At 47.8% G+C, this 22,628-nt stretch overlaps 1 protein-coding gene across 1 annotated transcript in view; it reads right to left on the bottom strand.

Moving 5' to 3' along the window:
• efna3a (ephrin-A3a) overlaps positions 1–22,349 on the bottom strand; it is a 62,191-nt gene extending 39,842 nt beyond the window's left edge. The window contains exon 1 of the mRNA XM_030348007.1: positions 21,698–22,349. Within this exon, the coding sequence (XP_030203867.1) occupies positions 21,698–21,807 (110 nt within the window). The 5' untranslated portion in view covers positions 21,808–22,349. The remainder of the gene's footprint in view (positions 1–21,697) is intronic.
• Between the last annotated feature and the right edge of the window lie 279 nt (positions 22,350–22,628).

Genomic DNA, 22,628 nt, shown 5'->3' with positions numbered 1-22,628 from the left:
GAGAGCCATCCTTTCATATTGTGAGAGCAACTCGATACAATTCCCATTAGGCGGCTTATTATGGCGCTTTTTGTCATGGTGCTTCCATCAGTCCCGGTGAGACCATGGAGCCCTTACCATGTGAGAGGGGAGAGCAGTTATCATCCGTTTTTTTGTTGTTTCCTTAATCCCTACACATTGGTGAATACGCCATGGCTGGAGACACTGTAATTAACCCGGGAACATCTATTGATCCACTGGGTTCTGCGATTAATTCATCTATCTTGCACACACACACACACACACACACACACACACACACACACACACACACACACACACACACACACACACACACACACACACACACACACACACACACACACACACACTCATTCAATCATGTCGAGCAATGCTGGTTTGTGTGCCATTTGAAAGACAGAGTGAGATGTCAGTGCAGATCCATCCATCCATCTATTTATCTATAGATCCATACATATATCCATCATCATTTATCCACGGCATAATAGCACAGACTTAGGATATCAATCTCCATTTTTATTGATCTACCCCCTGATAAATACTTTTTTATCAATATCATTACTTAGAGATGTAAATTGAGAAGAACAAATCAAGACAAAACACATTATAAGCAGAGACTCACCAAGCACAAAACAGTGGCCTGCACACCAGTGGCCCTGAATTAAAACAATGTTACTGCTGTGTTGGCAAAGGCGGAGACAAAGATGCTGAGCCACCGTCTCCTCCAACCAATCAACGAGTAGCAACTTTGCTTTTTTTGTGTAAATATCACCTTGATTGTCAGCGTCGGCCCATACATGCCATACTTCATTGGCGGGGTCATGCATTTTTCATAAGGCTGTACATGTATTTTAATAAGCGGGGCTGATGAGGTGTGCCAGATCAGTCGGAGGGACGGCCTTCTCCACACTCCCTCTCATTCGCCGGCTTCTTCGGGAGCTGTCACTCACACACTCCAAGGCCTCCTTGTCTGTCTGCGATCCTATCCCCGCATATCAATCACGCCGGCATCTTTTGCATATTTCTGTGCGATAATTGAGAGGAGATTGCAACATGGCGCAGGCGATCAATCAGCAAATCAGCCGACCAGATTAAATCCAAACTCGGGCTCCGTTTCGCAGATGGCAAACTAAACAGCATTAGCCGACGTGAGGCTCTCTCTGACGGCGGGGCGGGTCTCCCCCTGCCGGCTCGGAGATGCCCGTGTCAGGGCCTGTGTGTAATTTGGAATTAATGGGACGGTAAAAACTTTTAATTCAAAACCCCAGCCTTGGGGACAAACACATTTGCATACAAATGAACACACTTTCCCTGTTTGTTCGGTATGCAAATACCAAAGAGGAAACACACACAGAAGGCTGCCAGAGTCGAACGCCGTGTCGCGAGACTTTTCGCACACCGGGGCTGCGGGTAAAATAAAAGAGACAGAGGCGCCCAACCGAGCACTTCAAACAGAGCGCCGTGTGGCGTGGTATCAGGGCGAGTGCAGGGGGGGTAAGCCGCGCGGGCCCTCAAGGACCACGCGGTCTTGCGGGGGCCGCGGGTAACCTTTCCCCGCCGCCACTCATTTACACCTGGAAGTAAGGCGGAAGGTGACTCTTTTTCCCGCGCAACACAAAGGACAATTATAGTGTGCTAATCTGAGGGGTGGGGAGAGGACGGGCGCAGTCCCCGGGGACCCGGCGGACGCAGGATAAACGACGGCGTGAACAAAGCGGTAAAACATCCTTTGAAAGCGGTAATTAACAAAGTGGCACCACCTCCTCGCAGCGGAACTCCAGGAAAACACTATATGACCTCTAATAATTTAGAGTTTAATTCCCCGGCATTCGGAGCACAATAGGAAATGGAAAACAGATAAGAGAGGGGTAAATAGCGTAATGAATAAAAAAAAGCTTTACCTCCCAAGAGGTTTTTCAATAAAGGTTTGCGGGACTGTCGTGAATCTTAAACGACAGCCGTGATATTAGGCCCGGGTTAGATAGCGGCCCGTAATTCATCACTGTAAACACAACCCAGACATAAGAGCGGCGCTTAGGCACTCTCATTAACACAAATAAGTGGCACGCGCTGGATGAGAAACAAACTAGCAGGTTGTTGCCGTTGAACGCACCCCCACCGTAGCAGCTGCTTGCCACATGAGATTCTATTCAGACGTTAAGCAGTAGGTACATGCTAGCAATGCAACACAATATGTGGGGTATGCACCATGCAGGCTATCTATGTAACCGTGCAAAGCAGAATTGATTTTGCCGTTTCGTGGTGCCAGACATACAGCGGCTATCTCCAGACATCTCCAGCGTTTTCATTAAACAGGGCCGAGGGGGGTATGAAGAACGGGGTATTAAATGACTGAGGGATCCATACATACAGCTATGGCATGGTAGCGGTGGAGCTCTTGAAATGAGGTGTTGATTCCAACAGGGCCGTCCTACCGATGACTTATATAGACAAAGGTGTCAGAGGTTAAAAGCCAGAAGGCAACTAAGGCTGAATAAATGTAAAATGTGCATTTACATTGTGAGATGTTTTCCATTCCATGCTTTTTAAAAGGCCGTTTTAAGTGCCGGCGAATGACATGCCTTCTCTCGCCCAGACCACTTTAGCGGGCGTGATGTACGTTCTACCACCGTCCCAACAGCCATGCCAACACCAGTGTATCCACTGCAGACCCTTTTAAAAAAGGTCACTTTTCAGCAGTGGTTAACAGTGCCTTGATGTGGTCAGAGACATATATATGGTTTTAATTTGTGTTATCATATTTTCTGACATTTAGCCAACATAGTGAGGGCATGGCCTATAAATCCTATAGGCTGATGTCACCGGAGAAGATAAGTGGTTCAGTTATACAAGGGCCACACGAGATGCATTTAATCAGAAAACATGTTATGGAGAAAGATCTCTGGGAGGCATTGATAATGAGCCAAGTATAAACAAGTATAAAGCACAGAATATACTATTATAACACTACTGATCATAATCACAATTGAATTGTAATGGTAATTGCCATGTTGATCGTCTTTTAAAGCCTCTGAGGAAAACTCTGCCTCTTGTTTTCTGTCTGGAGCAGCCCACACTGTTGGGTTCAGTTCGGTTTCAGTTTTATTGTAGTCATATGTAGGTTAAAACAGGGTCAACGGTACAATGAAATATGTTGCACGAGAAAAACAGGTCAGCCTGGCGGAAAGAACACTAGTCGCAATGACAGCGCTATTCATAGAAAGATAAAATAAGGTAAACAAAACAAAAATAGAATGAGATAGATTAAGCACTGTAAGCGACAAGTGTATACAGAATTATTGCAGCTTTGTTATCAGTCCTGCCAGCGATAGCATCAGTCATTGTGAAGGTTTTCACCCAATTTTGACGACAGCAGGTAAACAGATATGCGATGTGGAATTCTTCGGTTAAGAAGCTGAGAAGCTTGACTTCCCAGTGGTAAAACCTGTCCTTAAGGCTGGAGCTAGGTACAGCCATGCTCCTGTAGAGTCTGTCAAACAGAACCCAGGAGCACCATCTGCGTGCTGGGCGGATGTCCTTGATGAGACTGTGACTGAACGGCCTGGGGTCTGTCTGTTCCCAGTACCGCGCTGGGCTGCTCCTACTCTCTGTAGTGGTTTCCGGCTGTGGTCAGAACAGTTGATTCTCAAGTGACTCTTTGGCAGAGGGAATAATCTACATAAATGCTTTGCATGGATGCTTTTCTTTGAAGTTGATCTGCCCAATTCCCTTGTTGATTATATTATCTACCTTGCGTATGTGTTTTCGTAAAATTAGCTGATACGAGTGTGTCACTTTGTGCCTACAATATTGAACCTTTTCACAATATTCTAATTTTCTGAGATTTTGAATTTGGAGTTTTCATAAACTGTAAGCCATAATCATCAAAATTATAACAAATAAAGGCTTGAAATATCTCACTTTGCATGTAATGAGTCTATATAATATATTAGCTTCACCTTTTAAGTTGAATTACTGAATAAATGTACCTTTGCACGATATTCAAATTTTCACCTGTATATATATTGGCGTGTACATCGTTTTATCTTTGACACCTCAGGCACTTACACACTTAGAGGAGTGCAGGTGACTGCCAATAAAAGAGAGTGGAAACTGGTATCAGCCCCTTGGATGCTGCTGGCTTATCAAGTGTGCCTTGCACGCGTTTGGCTGTCAGCCTTCCCTGTGGACTAGAGCTCAGCACATCCCTCCTCATCTTTCCTCATCCGATAGGAGATACAAAAGGACGGTTGTGTGTTTATATCACCACAACAACGGCCTCATAGGGCTGCGCGTGTCCACAATAGACTACTGCCAGAAACGTTATGGCCTCGAACAAGGCAAGGATGAACAAATTGGCAAAGGAAGCAAGAGAAACCACTGAGGATCCCTTCCAAAGACAGAGTGCAGTATGCGTGTGTTGACACACAACACTCAATTAGAAATAAGTCAAATGAAGCGGGCGAAACCAGAACGGTTTGTAATCAAGTACAGTCCGGTCCCACAGGAAGGCGTCCCCCAGTCATTAAGCAACGTTGGAAAGCAGCACTTGTTTTCGGACCATTTTTCCCCTCATTGATGCCTCATTAGCACACAAGGCGGCAAATCTCGGCTTGGACCGGCCTCCCTTGGAGCAAGTGAAGGTGACACAGCATTTACAGTGGACTTTGATGGGGCACCAGGGAGTTGTGCTCATATCACAAGACTGCTTCCTCTGCAAAGTAACGACTTTCAACAATCAGCGCTGGCTGCCATTAGGCGAGAAGGAGAGAAGGAGAGATGTTCCCTCTTTTCTTCTTTTTCTCCCCTCCCTCGGGCTCCTCACTTGGGGAGAGCAGAGAGCAGAGAGACGAGAAAAGAGGGCAGACAGAAGAGAGAAGAGAGCAGCGAGAAGACGGCAGAGAGTGAGAGAGAGGCTCCAGTTCTCTCTGCTCGTAAATGAAAGATGACACTTGTCCGGTCCCCGCCGCCACACTTATGAATCTGATCGCAAGATCGTTAATTAATCAAGTGTTTATGGCGATGCTGAATCACGTACTTCTCGCATAGGAGCCCCTTCAGTGTCTTCTTACCGCTGCTCCTCTAGCTTCCCAGTGCTTTCAAATCAATAGTTTCGACAGAGGAGGAGTTGGGATTAGCAGCACCGAAGGCGGTTAGCCGCACTGGAAACGGTTAGCCGTTCACGGCTAGCCACATCAACACAAAAAAAGGGGAAGGCAGGTGAGGATAGGGTTGCCGAGGCTGGACATCGACGGCGTATTACGAGTGATAAGTGAAGCCGTCCGTGGGAAGAAGTACTTTACTGCCACGGCCCCCAATGGAATCAAGGTTGACCTTTCTCTGTGGCTTAATCTCCTTTGAGCCCAGAGCACACGGCCCTGTCGGGGGGAGAGACTCCGGATAATGTTTGGAATTTCATGTCCCAAATAGAACTAAGTCCTTTACGACGCCAGTGAGGAAACACAGTCCTGTTATGTTTGCGCTCTGTGCGCTTTGCCCCGTTAAAATAATGGGATTATCTTTCTTTTCTAGGGTTGCGCTACAAATATGAACCCTGAAATTCTCTTTGCGGTGTGTGCTTTGGGCTTAAGCCATGCCTTGTGTTGGGGAAGGGAGGGGAACCGGGAGCCTCCACGGCCTAGCCCTGCAGCTAACGCGGTAGCATCGTGGACACCAGAATCACATTGAGTATTCACCAGCCGACTCTTGGGCTGATTAAATCTGGATTTAATTGGATCAAATCTAGTCATGATGGAGCACTCCCCCCGGTGTTTAACCCCCGGTCCTCTGACGGGTGGAAGGTGGGGGAGGGGGGGGGGGGGGGGGGGGGGGGGGGGGGGGGAATACTATGGTGATGGCCGGGGGAGCAGGGAGCACCTAATGAATACCAATGATGGGCTGTGTTAATAACCATCACCTGAAGACCGGACCACACCTGCTGGGATTAAAACAAGAGACCCAGGGCGATTCTTCTTTGTGCAGGCGGGTCAATGCCCGTATGTTCCCGTGTGTGTGTGTGTGTGTGTTTGTTGGTGTGTGGGTGTGTCAACTGTCCTCTGGTGTCTCCTATGAACAAAGTGATAAAAGACACAGGTTCTTCTTACCGATTAACTAGTTACGTACTAAGGCCTTGTTTACACCCACATATACACAACAGATGAGCAACGCCGTCTCACCATCTGCCACAAACACAGAGGAACAATAATTATTCAGGCTCCTGCTTTAAAGATCCACAATGACAGGATATCGACCAGAGTTTCAGACAAAGAGGTAAAGGAAGAGCTGTAATTGGCTCCGTGTTTGGCTGCAGTGATCATTGTGTGTGTGCCTGCAGTGATGTGATGGGGTTCAGAGCAGTGTGTGTGCGTGTGTGTGTGTATGTGTGTATGTGTGTTTTCACCTGACAACTGAGGATCGGTCCATGCATCAGTGAGCTTTGAGAATAATCGTTTTGTTCTCAAAATGCAACATGTTGTTTTCCACGTCTTATTTCTTTTTATCAAATTCTACTCGTGTTTCCTTGCTGCTATAGCAACACGTCAGCTTCCAGCTGTGAGCAATGCAGTTGTCAACGTCCTTAAAGGCAAATGAGCCATTTACAACATAAGTGGCGTGATAATGGCAAAGCATGGTGTGTGTAAACAGCATCCAATTCTGTAATTCAAAGGCCCAGCCAAAAGTAATTCAGCCTATCCAAAAATGTAATCCCGTCGCTCACTACTGCAACAAGTGGGATCATTTTGTTGGAATATTTAAATTGACAGAAAAGGAACAAATTGTTCTGGGGAAATTCTCAGAATACACACAAGGCGATGTTAGAGAGAGTTGAGTGTTTGTGACGGGGGCTAGTATCACCAGCACATCTAAATTCATCTCTGGTTTCGAAACTGTGAATACATTTGCTATTTAATCAATTGTATGCAGAACATTTACATATTGAAGATAAACTAACAACATCTCTAACTAATCTCTCACAAATATTTGCACTCGTTATCAAATCATCTGCAGTTAGAAGAATAATTTAACAGATAGCTGAAGCAGGTGGGTTTGTTGGTGTGACACCCTTGCACATATAACCGATTCAGGCGCTACCGTATATGCTCTTTAAAAACTCCTCTGCCTTCACCTCAGACAGTAGACCTGAATGCTACACACAACCCAAGTTACACAGAGGTACTGCTGATTCCATTACTATGAAGGTAATCAGGTGTTGTCTCTGGCCTTCGCTCCAATAGATAAGAATATACGAGTTGGCTGACTTTTAAATCTTGCGAGCTTTCCAGTGGAGAATATCTGGCCGGAATAAAGACACGCTGACAAATGAGATGACTTTATCCAGACTGTTCTATCCTGCCGACCAATGAAATGACCTTATCCAAACTGATCTACCCTGCAGTGCCGACCAATGGGATGCCTTTAACCAGACTGATCTATTCGCACAGCTTGCTTTGCTGTGAGATTTTTAAATCACCTGGATTTAAAGAAATATAGAAATGGTTGTGTTGAATACATTATGGCATATACTGTACATTCACAGTATTTTGATCGTATGTGCATTTCTGTCGGTGTAAGGATTGAGTAATGAGTTAAACCGGATCATCGACAATAATTTAGTAACAGATGTTTCGTTCCACAGAGGGAAGAGAGGGGAGTATATGACCTTACAGGGAAATCTCCAACAGAAGTGGACCATCATCATATGTGTATTTTATTGTGTGTTTGCAGCTGCAAGCAGAGCCACACACATGAGGCGTAAGCACATGAACAGTGGAAGGTCTGGGAAGGTGCGGTGTGCTCAGGTGTAATTTCTCTCCTGGACTCTGGCCAGGCACAACAGATTGCTGACCGAAATGTTTTTCGATTTTTATTTTAACGCTTCAAATTCCAGCTAGCCTTCACGCTACACATCTTCTGTTTACAGTCAGCCCCCAGGGGAGATAGCGGGCGCAAGGAGAGCTACGAGTACCCTCAAATTACAACAGAACAAAACGCCATGGCAACCCTGTTCAATGAAGAAAAAAATATGATTCACATTTGATTCACATCATCAGTTTAGAGTTCCAATTCGCTGTTGAGCAGTTGAGGTCCAGGTAAATTAGTATTTTTCGCTGCACAATAAAGAAATGTGTTCTCTTGGTGCCATTGCCATTCCCATTGTAAGGCATTTTGGAACACAGGAGCGTCTACTACCCGGCAGCAATGATAGATTTACACTTCTGGTCATTAAAACCAGGCTCACACGGGCAACGGCTTATCCCCTCATTTCAGAGCAACTTGGCTCTTAAATCCAGCCCATAATGAAATTTAACTGGTGTGTGTGAGGCAAAGGTGAACCAGTGCACCGCGGGCCGTTCTCCAGGCTGTCCTCCCATCATTTCCCTCCCTCCCTCACGTTGGGGTCAGGGCTGGGCAGGGGAAGACACAAGGATAAGTAAAAGAGAACAATTCCTGTGACATTGAGGACCAATCGCAGGTCGCTATTATTGGGGACATGGACCATTTAATTGTGCGCGTAAAGTCGTCTGGACGTGATGTCTGCCGATAAGGTTACAGTTCCCTTCTTTATTGTTACCCTTTGTAATTTTTTTACGCCCGCTTATTCTTATATATTTTTGGTGTAATTTTTTTATTGAAGCTCTTTGCACATTGCCATTTTAAATCTCGATTTCACTGCATTTTCTTTACGACATTTCCAATTGCTTGGGAGAAAGCCATACTTCGTTGACTGTCAGGTGCTCTGTTCTTACTATGCCCGAAACCCGCGCCCCTCGCTGCTATAATGAAGCCTGTTAACGACCCAGTAACCATGGGGACAGTGACACCGCCGCCAGCGCTGACAACAACACCACGCAGGTCATTACTGGTGTGTGTGTGTGTGTGTGTGTGTGTGTGTGTGTGTGTGTGTGTGTGTGTGTGTGTGTGTGTGTGTGTGTGTGTGTGTGTGCCAGACAGCAGACTTGAGTGATTAAAGGTGTGATTGCACCGGTAGGTGACCTCAGGGGTCACCGCGATCCCTTGGATGGAACGACCTCACCGGCGATGCCGGTCGGACACCCCGTATTGAACGGAGGTCAGGACAAACGCATGCTAGATGAAAAAAAGCACCCATTTGCATAGCTAGCGAGGAGGGCAGGCTGACAGAGGGGCGGGCCCAAGTCAGGGGATGTTGTAACGTTTGAACCACGGGAGGGAATAGAAAAACCCAATTACGGATGGAAGCCTGGTACAAACGTTCTCTCTCTTTTTCTCTCTCTCTCGCTCTCCTCTCCCCATCTCTCGATTCTTCCCCGTATTTCCCCCTTTCCTGCCTCTCCCCATCTTTCTCCGTCTGCACCCCTCCCCCCCCCCCCTCCCCCGGCGCTTTCCCTCTGACTTTCTCAATTCTCTCTCTCTCCTTCTTCTTCCCAATACAATAGTTATCAGAAATATTACCAAAAACCCCTAATTGACCAAATATAAAAGCCAGTGTTTTGAGGATGAACTGTGCTCTGCTCATGAATAATACATGCGATGATGTATTGCTGATGAACTGTCTAATGAGCAGGGTAAGGGAGGAGGAGGGGGAGGGGGTGTGCACGGGTGATTTCTGCTGACGAACAGCAAGTTATTATATTTTTTTTAACAGATTTTAAAAAGTTGGGCCTTGCTCGCCGAATGAACCACAGGAATGCTAATGTCGCCGGCATTTTTTAGACTTTGCCGTTATCTTGCCAGTGTCGCACATTAGCAAGAGATATCGTTTTCTCCCAGCTAATTTACCCCAATGTTGTCCGGGCTGGTGGTTCTACAGGAGTCGAATCTTAATAGAACTTATAATTTGACCAAAAAGGTTCATTTCCCCTGGGGAGAAATAATTGCAACCTAATACAGGATTGCAACCATGTTCAGAAGGTTACAAAATGCAGTTTCTACCGACATGCAGGGAAAATTGGAAACGGGGATAATTGATTCCTTTCACATTATTCAACGTCATAAGAGAGGGGGGGGGGGGGGGGGGGGGGGGGGGGGGGGGGGGGGAGCACATTTCCGATGTGAATTTTGAATCATCAGATTCCTCACCGTTCCCCTGTAAGACCTCCTCTGACTTGTTAACAGTGTTCAGGGCTCCCTGGGGAGATAGCGACTGGTTGCATTACGCATCGTTCCAACAGAAGGAAGCAACCCTGTGCATTCACAGCACGCAACACGCATGCACCTTCGCCTCCTCATTACAAAGCCTCCTTCTCCTCAGGGCTGTACACAGTCCACGCTCTGCCCCGTGTCCCTGAGCCTCCCGTGGGGGTGTGGTCTCTCGTACTATATATATAGGGCGTTCCGTCCACCTCCCCGGCGTCTAGCCATCTATCAATCTAGTATCAATCTATCTATCTATCTGTGGGTGGATCCTCATGCCCCCTGCCTATACTGTCTAACCTCCATCACCCCCCCCCCCCTCCCTCCTTGTTCTTTGGCCTGTCAATTGCCAGTGACACCGGTGACATTGCCTCCCGTCGGAGCATGGCTTCTTACTTGTCTGCATGATGTGGTAGATAAGCACCGTCTCCTTCTCTCTGTCTGTCTGTCTCTCTCTCTCTCCTGTTCTCTCTCTCCTCTTCAAGTAATCACACACACACTCACACACAGGCTCTCTCCTGGAGCCCCCCCACCCCCATCCCCCCCCCCCCCCCCCGTTCACTGTAGATCCGTGCTGACAGGTGCTGGCGAGGAATTTACAGTCCTGACACACTAACTCAAAATGGGGTGGATGTGCATCCAGCGCGGGGGGGGGGGGGGAACGAGAGAGAGGGGCAGAGAGCAGAGCAGCGAGCGGAAAAATACCTCAGACAGGGAATACATACACGTATACATAGGTAGGGAGGTATGAACAGAACGTACACATAGACACACGCCGCGCTCCCTGGCATACATAGACGTACACAAACTGTTTAGAAAACCAGGCCCACACACATATGCACAGACACACAAATAGGATTTCTTCAGCACCCTGCCAACTAGCGATAATGAGCAACACAATACACGGGATAAATGCATGGTACACGCGTCTGAGACTCACTGTATTTTTTCTCTATCAAGAATAATATTTGTGCTTCTAAAAAAATTAATAAAGAAAAAAAGTCTAATAATCTTCATCACATGCCGGACAGCCGTGGAGCCTGCGTCGGAGGGGAAACTGCTGCAAACACACGAGGTGTTGGTGATGCAGTGCGACGCTGCTGTTTTGTTCAGGATTGGAGAGAGAGAGAGACAGCCCTCGGGCTAGCCTCACACCGGGATACAGTACACCTCAGCCTGGAGAAAATACAGGTTGAGGTCTTTAAAAGATATTCCACTTCCTGACACTACATTAATATTCAGCGTAGCGTTGCACTCTCTCCCCCCCCCCCCCCCCCCCCATGCACCCCGACTTCCTCGCACCCCCCCACCTCCTTTACGTCTCTTCACTGCGTAATATCCCCCTCTCCCTCTCTCTCCCCCCCTCCCCCTCTCTCCCCCCCTCTCCCCCCCCCTCTCTCTCTCTCTCTCTCTCTCCCTCTCTCCCTCTCTCTCTCCCTTCTCCCTCCCTCTCTCCTCTCTCCCTCCCCCTCTCTCCCTCTCTCCTCCCTCTCTCCCTCTCTCCCTCTCTCCCTCTCTCCTCTCTCTCCCTCTCCTCCCCCCTCTCTCTCTCTTCTCCTCTCTCCTCCTCTCCCTCTCCTCTCTCTCTCTCTCTCGCTCTCTCTCTCTCTCTCTCTCTCCTCTCTCTCTCTCTCTCTCTCTCCTCTCTCTCTCTCTCTCTCTCTCTCTCTCTCTCTCCTCTCTCTCTCTCTCTCCAATTCTTTTTCACTTCTTTCCGGCGCCTCTTCCTCTTGGGATGTGGCACAGAATCTGTTTAAGTGCAGCAAACGCAAATCTATTTATCACCCCCATATCTCTCTTTTATATTTATTTATAACCTGTATTAGAAGGACTCACGGTGAGCCGACGTACACAACATACTAATGCGCACTCATCTATGCATCTATGTGTGCTCTCCTTAATGTAAAGCCTTTATAGGCCGTCACACAAAAACACACAGAGTCAAGGATTTTTACCAGATGATGCCGATGATGATAAACTTGTTCCCCTCTTTCTCTCTACTCTCCTCAGCCAAAGCCTATATCAATTAAAACGTCTGTCTGTCTGTCTGTCTGTCTGTCTGTCTGTCTCAGCAGCAGTTTAAGCTCTCCTCCCACGCACGGCAATGCGGTTGAGCCGAGTGGTCCACCAGGACTGCCCCATTCATCTCCCCCTTGCACAAGGTGAGGAGCCACAGAGACGACCAGCGAGAGAGAGATAAACATAGAGACAGAGAGGGACCAGGGTATGGCCGACTCGCCAAAGCAACAACAAGCCTCAAGGCGTGACTTAAGGAGACCGAGGGATGGAGCTGGGGTTCTACTATCACAAAAGGTCTCGCACACACACACGCACACACACACATACCGCTTGATGATACACACTTTGTGTGTGAAATTAAAAATAACCTTTCTAAAAAGTACCTAAAAGGGGGTTGGTCATACATACAACATACAATCATACAAATGCCTTAATCACAGCTTCATAATCAGATTCACACACACACACACACACACACACACACACACACACACACACACACACACACACACACACACACACACACACACACACACACACACACACACACACACACACACACACACACACACACACACACACTTTTGTGTTGAAAAACACTTTGAACAGAACCAAACCCCCATGAACACACACATACTGACAGCAGGACATTGATATTCCATTCGCCCACACACAGCATGTGTCGAGGATCCGGGCTATCAGGAGTCTCTCTGTAAGTCTGTGTTCGGGTTTCAGACGCGAAGGAGCACAAAACAACCTTTCCAGCGGGAAAGCCTTATGGACTGATACATATAGGTGTGCACGGTATATGAAGTCTTATAGCAGTGCTTTCTCAGCTGTGTGCACACTTACAAAATACACACCCATGAATGGAAGAATGGATACATTCTGTCCTCTCACGTGTTATGCGTGCACATACGCCGGGCTTACACTGCCCTGAGCCTCTTGTAAGCGGTGGAACCGAGCAGAACAGTATGCGTCCACAAACAGAGAACCACGAGAGATTGGCCCATAGCCAAGGGAGATTCTGACTGTTTTAACAAGGCGTATCGCTTTTGCATGTATAAAACGTTGCCTCCGCAAAAATACTAATAATGACTCGTCCTCTGTCAGAACAGATATGCATCTCCAAATTTAGACACAGCGAAATTCGGTTGACATTTGACAAATTATGAATGAATTTCAATGAATATCAATTATTTTCCAATTGGCCAAATAACGGATATGGATATAGATGTGTGTGGTAGAAGTAGTAGGTGTGGTGTGTGTAGAAGTAGTGTGTGTGTGTGTGTGTGTGTGTGTGTGTGTGTGTGTGTGTGTGTTGTGTGTGTGTGTGTGTGTGTGTGTGTGTGTGTTCTGCTCTGTGTGTGTGTGTGTGTGGTGTGTATATGGTTGTCTATGTATGGTTGCATGTGTCTGGTTGTCTGGTTGTCTCTGTGTGTGTGTGTGGTGTGTGTGTGTGTGTGTGTGTGTGTGTGTGTGTGTGTGTGTGTGTGTGTGTGTGGGTGTGTGTGTGTGTGTGTGTGTGTGTGTGTGTGGTGTTGTCGTGTCTGTCTGTTTGTCTGTGTATGGTTGTCTGGGTATGGTTGTCTAGGGTGGTCTGGGTATGGTCGTCTGTGTGTGTCGTGTGTCGGTGTGTCTGTATGGTTGTCTGTCTGGTTCTCTGTGTCATGGTGTGTCTGTGTATGGTTGTCTGTGTCTGGGTGTGTGAGAAGATCACCCCCAAGGTGATGGCCCATTGATGGTGGAGACTAGTCACGTATTGTCCATATAAATCAAGGGGTGTAACACCGAGATTAACACGTGTGCACGTGTGTGAGTAGAAAGGCCTGATTATGCATTTGCCGTAGCTCATGTATTAACCATAACCAAATTTACACATCAAGGCTGCAAATTAATTCCAGATAGATTTTTGATGCAGGCCAACATGAGACCTGATTAAATGATGAGGTTAAGGAGATGGAAACACCATGGCAGCGACAACAGGGGCTCTGTGTCAATGTCACAGTTGAATCACAGACAAACAATTGCTTTATTATGAATGTCATTATTATTAGCATTACTAATGTGCCCATCAAGGTGGAGGTGCCCCTCCGAGTGTGGGGACCAGAGGTGTGGCCACCTTCACATTCTACCTGAACAAACACTCCTTTTCCAAGGGTAAGCACGCTTTAAAAAGAGCCATTTCACCCAGAACACCACATACTATATCTCGCAAATAGGAGTTTGGCCATCCTGAACAGCCGATGCCTTTTCCATCGCGCTCCTAATGCCTTGTCATGAGTGTAAAACTTATATTTTATGCCCCCAGGTGACAACCGCCTGTCCGACTCACTTACATCATACTTCGCAGGCACTAAAGGCTTTGGATATCACACGAGTAATGGAACTGTTTCGCATGGCCTTGTTCTGATTTAAAGGTTCCCGGGAACAGCTCAGCATGACACATTAAACTTCTGGATTGCGGCGGTGGCTGCCCCTCAATGAGTAAAATTACTTTTGTCATTCCGAGTGCGCAGAGCTCAAGAGAGTGATTTCAATTTTCCCCGCGAACGTTCTCATTACGGAGGAAACGGCTGCCAAAAGCGCCTCCACATTACATCTTCACTCGGCGGAGTCTCAATTATGACAGAATGCTTAATTACACTTGGGCTCCAAGAGCAGGGTCGCTCTCTCGCTTCCCGAGACGGAGACGGAGGAAAGCCACGCTGTGTCAGTGTGCGAGCTGTAAGTACAGTTCTCTGTAGGGACTATTGTTGTTGTAAGTACCCCAGAGCATTAGGGGGGGGGGATACAGGGGGTTGGGGAGGGACCTTTATCGTTCTCGAGGCGGGGGAAAGAAAACAAGGAGAGAACGAGAGTACAAGCTTGCGCCGGATTTATTTTGTGGACCCTTCTTATTTTTCCTGATAATAGCTTTGGTCATTGTAAAATGCAACCTGAACTGTCATACCTTAAAAGAGGTCTTCTGATAGGAAAACCAATTACTGTGGCCTACTGGTGAGGCCGCTGAGCGTGAGTCTCCAGTACCATGTAGCCTAGCAGGATCCATTTCACCTATCACTGGTCTCCATCCATTGACCACCCACGTCCATCACTAGCTTTGATATTTTTTACCAATATGGCAGCTTTTCCATCAAAGGACAAAATGTAATTTCCCAGTGGGTATGGAGCACCTAGGTGCAGGCTGCCAGGGTAATGTGCTGTGGAGCTACCGCTTGGAAGTCGGAAAGCCCTCTTTGTAGGAAGCATTTGCATTCAAATCATTGAGTCTAAAATTGGTTCTACCTGCCTGGGATCCGGACCATCTCCTGTGGGTTCCCAGTGCCAGTTAAGTGCAGTTTCTATAACCTTGGAGCGCATGTGAATACTAATGCCTTTTGATGGCATGTGGCCTGCCTTTGTTTTCTTTATAAGAAGGCATCCCATGCAGCGCAGCCACGAACCCCCCTCCTCCACACTCCACCACCGCACAAAGCTACAGTAGCTCTGAGGTGAGTCCCCCAGCACTCGCTCTTCCCAGGGACTATGAAGAGACAACATGATGGGCCATCACCACACCACTTCTGGAGAATAACAACGCTGGGCAGGGTGAGGCCGGCCGCCAGGCTTCAAACCAAATCCCATTTCCACACTGGACAAACGGTGGTTTTGGCAACCAATCCAAAAGGTGTTGTGACCACAGAGGTGGGAATGTCTTTGAGCTACATTGCTCAGCTGGACGGTCGGCCGAAATGGTCCAATTTGTCCCCAGTCGCAGTGAGTGTCACCGTGGGTGTTTGACATCGTTTCAGCGGCCATTTGGTTTTGCTCTCCGCCCGCTCTCTCATTATGTTCCCCTTCAGAGCCCAGAGAAGCAAGCAAAATAAGCAAGGAGAGAGTTAAAATACTTATGAAGAGGAATAATTGATTTCTTTGCACAGCTCACTTTTCTTTTCAGTCTATTAACTCTGGGTTGATGAATCGCCCTGTCCCAGATTTTAAAAGCATTCCAGCCAGATGCCAATCCCCTCTTAAAGTGGTTTTAAAAACAAATGTTGACTATTAACGTGTCTCTGACAGCTAAAATATCTTTAATTAGACTGGTAAGGGTGATGAAGTCTTGCTTGTTGTTTTATATCATTTGGTTGTGTTTAAAACCCAATCAAAAGGAGGCCATTCTTTGACGATCATTTTCAGACAGACTTAGCCTTGAGGTTATGCGATGCTACCAGACAGACCCAGCTCTGTTTTGATATCTCTGCCATTTCATAATTTCTGTGGTGCCTCTTTTATTCATAGCAAAATGAAAAGTTCTCAAACCCGATCGGTGAAGATTAGAAGCTTGATTGTGTTTCATTTTTGTGCTTCATTTGTATATCAAGTGTCATTTGACATGCATTACTAATACACACACACGTGTCAATATATGTTGCAATGAGATTGGCAAGGTTATAGTTTTTATCAGCGGCTCCTTTAAACGGGCCGATGGAGAACACGACGCAGGACACGACGGAAATAATCCATTACCAGGCGTGCCGTTCCGAGGCTGCCCTGGATCAGCCTGCCCGAGCTTTTCCTCAGAATGCATCACGGCGAGTAACGGACGTCGTGAGATCAAATAAAAAATGCATTCGGACATTGATCACCTGATGCACTGAGATTGATTGCTGCCCACAATGCAACCTTCTCCGGTTTTTGTAAGGCCAAGGTATGTACTGCCTTCCCACACCATATAAAATGTATTGATTCAAAACACCCACCCTCGGATCAATATCAACCATTAAATAGCTATTCAGCACTTCTGTCCATTTGTGTGACTCATAGCATAATATGTTGGGCTACTAAAAGAAAAACTATTCTAATTAGCCAGCTAATACGTTTTGTGCAGATATATTGCACAATACTCGGGGGTAATAATGTAAGGTTAACTACCCATTTGACAATGCATTCATTAAACATGGACTTGGGCAAATTTATGACACATAAAAATGTCTTAGTATTGTTTACTTGCAGGAGATTTAGTCGCTGGTGGCCAAGCTGTGCAATGTACACATGGTAGAGTGCAGCTGATTTCTTTTTTGCATGACAATACACCTATAGGGCATACAGATGCATGCTCGACAACACTCAAACCCACACATACATGCATAACATCCTTGTTGTGAAATGTAAGAGAATAGAAGAAATAATCGAAAAATCACTGAGACGGATCCAGGATACAGCCACGAGCGGACAGCCTTGCACGTAATCGCCCTGCAAATCCTTGCCCGCGCCAGCCGCTCTATGGCAATGCATTAAACGCGGACAGGAGGAGTGTGTATTGTTTCTGAGCAATGATCCACATCAGTGACCCCGCCTGTGTCCACATTAGCATGGATCATCTCCCATGAGTACCACCTCACTCACGGACAAGCACCAGCTGGAACATTCCCCCAAAAATAACCAAAATAACCTGAGTTGCGTATCCGTGTTTCGTCGTGGCCTCCCCGGCTTCTAAGCCAACTCCATCATTTTTCTCCTCCTGCACCAGCCTCTCCTTAAAGACTTCCTCTTCCCCACCACCACCCTCTCCATCATTCCACCTGGTCTCTATTACACCCACACCCTCTTTCTCTCCAAAGCATTCGTCATGCCTTCTTTTTCCCCCCCCCCACCATATATCTCCGGCTCTTTTTTTTTCCTCCTGGTCATCATTTCGCAGTAAAAGTTTTCCCTTCGTGTGAAAAAAAATGAAATCTCGGAATACCCTTCAAACTTTTCCCTGGGGGCTGCCAGGGCTCCCTTGGGACCCCCCTGCGAGGGACCACCTGCAAGTGTAGCAGCTCCTTCAAAGCGCCACCCAGACAGACCTGGTGGTTAATGAGCCTGTTGAGGCAGACAGCAGCTTGGCTCAGCATTGATCACGGGGGCCGCAGCATCTCCAACTCTCCGCTAAGCTATTTGTCAAAGTGATCATTTATTTTGTTACACCGAATGTAGCGCGCCAAAAACGGGGCCTATTGTGTCCCCCCCCCTCTTCATTTGATATCGGCCGGCTTGACAGACTCAATTTCGGCTTTCAAAAGAGAGTCAGAGCGTGTGGTCGGCCAAAATGAAAACAAAGCAGTTCCCTTCTGACGATTGCCCCCCGAAGAGTAGACTGAAAATGATCTTGTTAGTCCAGGAGAAAGAGCATTTGGCAGTAAGGTGGGCGGTACGTGACTCCTAGATGCACACCGGGTCCCTATTTATTTCTGAAACCCTATACCCCAGTCCTTTGGTGTGCCGTTAGCCATACAGCAAATATTTAGTTGACAAGGGAACGGTAGTTTTAGCCTCTAAAAGGCCATGCAATGTTGTTTTGATCATGCCGGCATAAGGCGCCCAATTATGCCATTGGATTCAGAGCCACCCGTGGGAGTCAGACGCCTGATGGGTCGGTCCACTCCGGGGGTGGTGGGGGTGGCAGGAGCCGGGGACAGCGCTGGCAGATCGGCAACCTGCACCGCACCGTTGCTCCAACGAGCTCCTCAAGATGTTCCACATCTCCCCCTCTAATTGGCAGATGGCCTCAGATGCTGGATGGTTTAATAACACGCGTGCACCTGCATGTGAGCATGTGTGTGTGTGTGTGTGTGCATTTTTGTGTGTGTGTCTGCGCACGTGTTTGTGCGTCTGTGTGGGTCTGTGTGTGTCTATGTGTGTGTGTCTATTCACGCGTTTGTGTTTCTGTGCGCGTGTTTCTGTGTGTGCGCGTGTTTCTGTGTGTGTGTGTGTGTGTGTGTGTGTGTGTGTGTGTGTGTGTGTGTGTGTGTGTGTGTGTGTGTGCGCACTTGTGTGGGTGTGCGTGTCTGTGTGCGTGTTCATGCGTGTGTGTGAGTTTGTGGTTTCTCCTGCCATTAACGGGGACATTTGTAACGAGCTGGCCGAGCGTGCCGCTGCGAGCAGGAGCCCAAAGCAACACATTCTAATAGGGGCGCCGTACTGGGGATGGACTCAGCCACTCACCACACCCCGGGGCCGCACCTCCGGTGCTCCGTTAATGACAACACTCGTCTCCCCAATGTCCGACGCGGAGGCGAGACATTCGTATTGCCATGTGGCGTTGTTTACTTCAGGATACCGGTGGGCGAGATCAAACAGCCGAGTGCCACTGTATATCCGCCGTGTTCGGTGGCGGTCCCTTTTGACTTTTAACAGACGGCAGCAAGATGTTACCGGGAGATGACACAGTCGCGGCCCAGGCCGCGACTGTGTCATCTCCCGGTAACATCTTGCTCGGCGTCTGCGTCGGCGCAACGCCATAACATCTGGGGATGGGGGGGCGATGTTCAAGGGTAAAGCAAGCAAAAGGTCTTGCAGGGAGTTTTACACCAACTGGGGGCCAAACTCTCTCTCTCTTGTTGTTGTCTCTTGTCTCTCTGGTGTTTAAGGAAGGGGTCTCACTCTCTCTCTCTCTCTCTCTCAAACGCAGAGAAAAACACGAAACAAAACGGAACGAGGGGGAATGAGAGCAGAATCCGGTGACTCCGCGAGACCCCCTTTGTCCGTTTCTCGGGGGCGGCGGTGGACTGGAGCCTTTTGGAGCTGGATGGCCCATCTGTATTCCTAGCCAGCGCCTCGGAGGATTTGTCTGCTACCTGCAAACTGGGTCAATTTTTGCATTATTTTACAGCTGCTTTATATCAGAGGGGGTGAAGGAGGAAGAGGTTCTTCCAGCACCCAAGCGTGCGCAAGCAAAAAACTGCACCCTCGCTGCGTCTCCGTCATCAAACACACACACTCAGACACACGCACACATGTGCACACTGCACACACACGCACGCACGCACGCGCATCACTCGGGGAGTATTGGAAATCTTTGAATTCATGATTTCAAGAATACATGTGTATCAATGCGGCATTAACGATACAAACTGGCCTTGCCTGATAAACTACATAATTATTACCGCCGCCTTTCTGCGAGGCCTTCCGGGTACAGGAAGCTCACACCAGATGCATTATTACTAAATCCACAGATAAGTATAATACGGATTCTGACACCCCCCCTGCCTATCTCTGCAGCACTCACCGGACACGCACTTACAATACTAATAACTGGCGGAGAGAGTCGGCGTGTCATCCATTATGCATTGCTCTTCATTCATATCACACAGACGGGCTTAACCGGGCTCCCAGATAAGAGAAACAGGGAGGGCTGTGGATGTGCCCTCTGCCGTCCTCACGGCGTCCTGATAGTCTTCTACTAAAAGGAGGGTTAGCGACGCGTCGACCGGGGCGGTCTGCGTCAAATGACTCACCGCCGGAGGGAGGCCCTCAGACCGGAGAGGAGACTGTACCTATATACTGTAGGTACATAGACATCATGTCTAGGCTGTTGCTTTGTGTGGACACAAGGAGCTGGGGGCAGATGTGGGGAGGGGTAGTGTTGGTGGTGGTGTGGGGTGTGTGTATATATATATATATATATGCGCGCGCGCGTGCGTGTGTGCGTGTGTGTGTGTGTTAATGAAATGCAGGGAATGAAAGAAAAGAACAGCCGGGCGGGCTGTTGAGACATGGAACCAAATGGGCGAGAAAATAAGCGTGAGACGGAGAGAGGCAATTGGAGAGACGATGTGTTGTCTGTGGTGAAGTGGTGAATACCAATGGACATATATATAGTTAGGAGAGAGAGAGAGAGAGAGAGAGAGAGAGAGAGAGAGAGAGAGAGAGAGAGAGAGAGAGAGAGAGAGAGAGAGAGATTCATTGTTAGCTAATGAGTAGACAAAGGCAGGGGAGTCCACATCGATCCCAGGCCCTCTGCAGGCCGACTGGCAGAGGCTCACAGGTAGGAATGATGGGGGATGAGGGGGGGAGGTAGGTAGACTAGTGGGAGCTCACCCCAGGCAACCAATCTGTTGTTACAAGACCCCCAGTCCAACAATGGACCAGGAGATGTGTTTGTTGGTGGGTACACGTGGGTGGGTGTACTTGGAGCGAGTTGTGTGTGTGTGTGTGTGTGTGTGTGTGTGTGTGTGTGTGTGTGTGTGTGTGTGTGTGTGTGTGTGTGTGTGTGTGTGTGTGTGTAGCAATCATGAGGATGCCCTTTAAGTGCTGTGCACGTCCATGCAAATGTAAGCCACCATGTACATTATGTGCAGCACGCATTATATTGTGTTGGTGAACACATAGTAGATAGGGTTACGGGGAGATAATGCCACTGAGAGGCAGCATACAAATACGGAAATCAATGATGTTAGCACAAACACCCATTAGTGTGAAGTAGATGGCTCAGGCTGTGTCATAAATCAAATATTGATAAGATAGTGTGGAATGCATGAAACCCGGTGACTGCATCCCACTCCAAGAGTCATATGAAGTCATATTATTTTATCAAAGGTTAGGATTATGGAAATGATAATAATACGCCTAGGCAAACTGCAATTTGTGCTTCTATTTCATATATTCCAGATTGCCAACCTGGTAGGCTACATGTGAAATCGGTCGCAACAGTGAACTTTTTTGGCCATTCAAACTAAAACATTAATAGTTGCTGTGGTTAACGTCCCTTAACAACACTGATGAACGCGTAGCCACTTACTGTAGGTTCGAGCTGTTCCAGTACACCGCGTGCCGGTTGTTGGCTCGCGACAGGTGCAAGTTTGTCAGCGCGAGCGTTACAAGGCTGAGAGAAAACGTGGCGAGAGCCATAATCCCTCCGTAGCCCCTCTTCACTCTTCCTGCTGCCGCCGCGTTCCCAGTCCTTCTGTCCGCAGCCACGGGTCGCTCACAACATCCCAGCGGTTGGAGATGGCTTTTCAAGTTTCAAAAATAACCTTCGGAATGGAGGATTTGATGCAACTTCGGGTGGTTACGTGTTCTGTAACTCAAATCCCATCGCGACGCGTCCCATTTGGTAGATGTTTCCGCGGGCGAAATAGCTTTGCACTTTTGTAGTAACAAGGCGCACTTTACAGTCAATGTTCAATATTCCGTTTTGTCAAATCTGTTTGAAAGAAAAAGCATGGACAAAGCCGTGGATACGATAAAACAATGTTTGAAAATGAACAGATTTGATCGGTATGATGTTGGAGGAGGTTGCACCGCTCCGGAACAAAACCTCCTAGCCGCAGGATCCCAGTTAAAATGTTCAAGCCTCGTCTACCTGCTGCTCATCACAATACCAGCCACGCGCTGCTCATCGAGCCGCTACAATCCCGCCCTCTGATGGACAAGATGTGCCTGCCTGTCCATCTCCTCCACAGCCCCGCCCCCGGCCACACTAGAGTGTGTGTGTGTGTGTGTGTGTGTGTGTGTGTGTGTGTGTGTGTGTGTGTGTGTGTGTGTGTGTGTGTGTGTGTGTGTGTGTGTGTGTGTGTGTGTGTGTGTGTGTGTGTGTGTGTGTGTGTGTGTGTGTGTGTGTGTGTGTGTGTGTGTGTGTGTGTGTGTGTGTGTGTGTGTGTGTGTGTGTGTGTGAAAGAGAGAGTGCGTGTGCGTGTGTGCTTCATGGGGTGGGGACGGTTGGAAGCTTA

Source organism: Gadus morhua, chromosome 22 (genome assembly GCF_902167405.1).
Source record: "Gadus morhua chromosome 22, gadMor3.0, whole genome shotgun sequence".
In the NCBI taxonomy this organism is placed as follows: domain Eukaryota; kingdom Metazoa; phylum Chordata; class Actinopteri; order Gadiformes; family Gadidae; genus Gadus; species Gadus morhua.
Note: the sequence above shows the minus strand (reverse complement) of the source record. Positions and strands in the feature narration are given on the sequence as shown.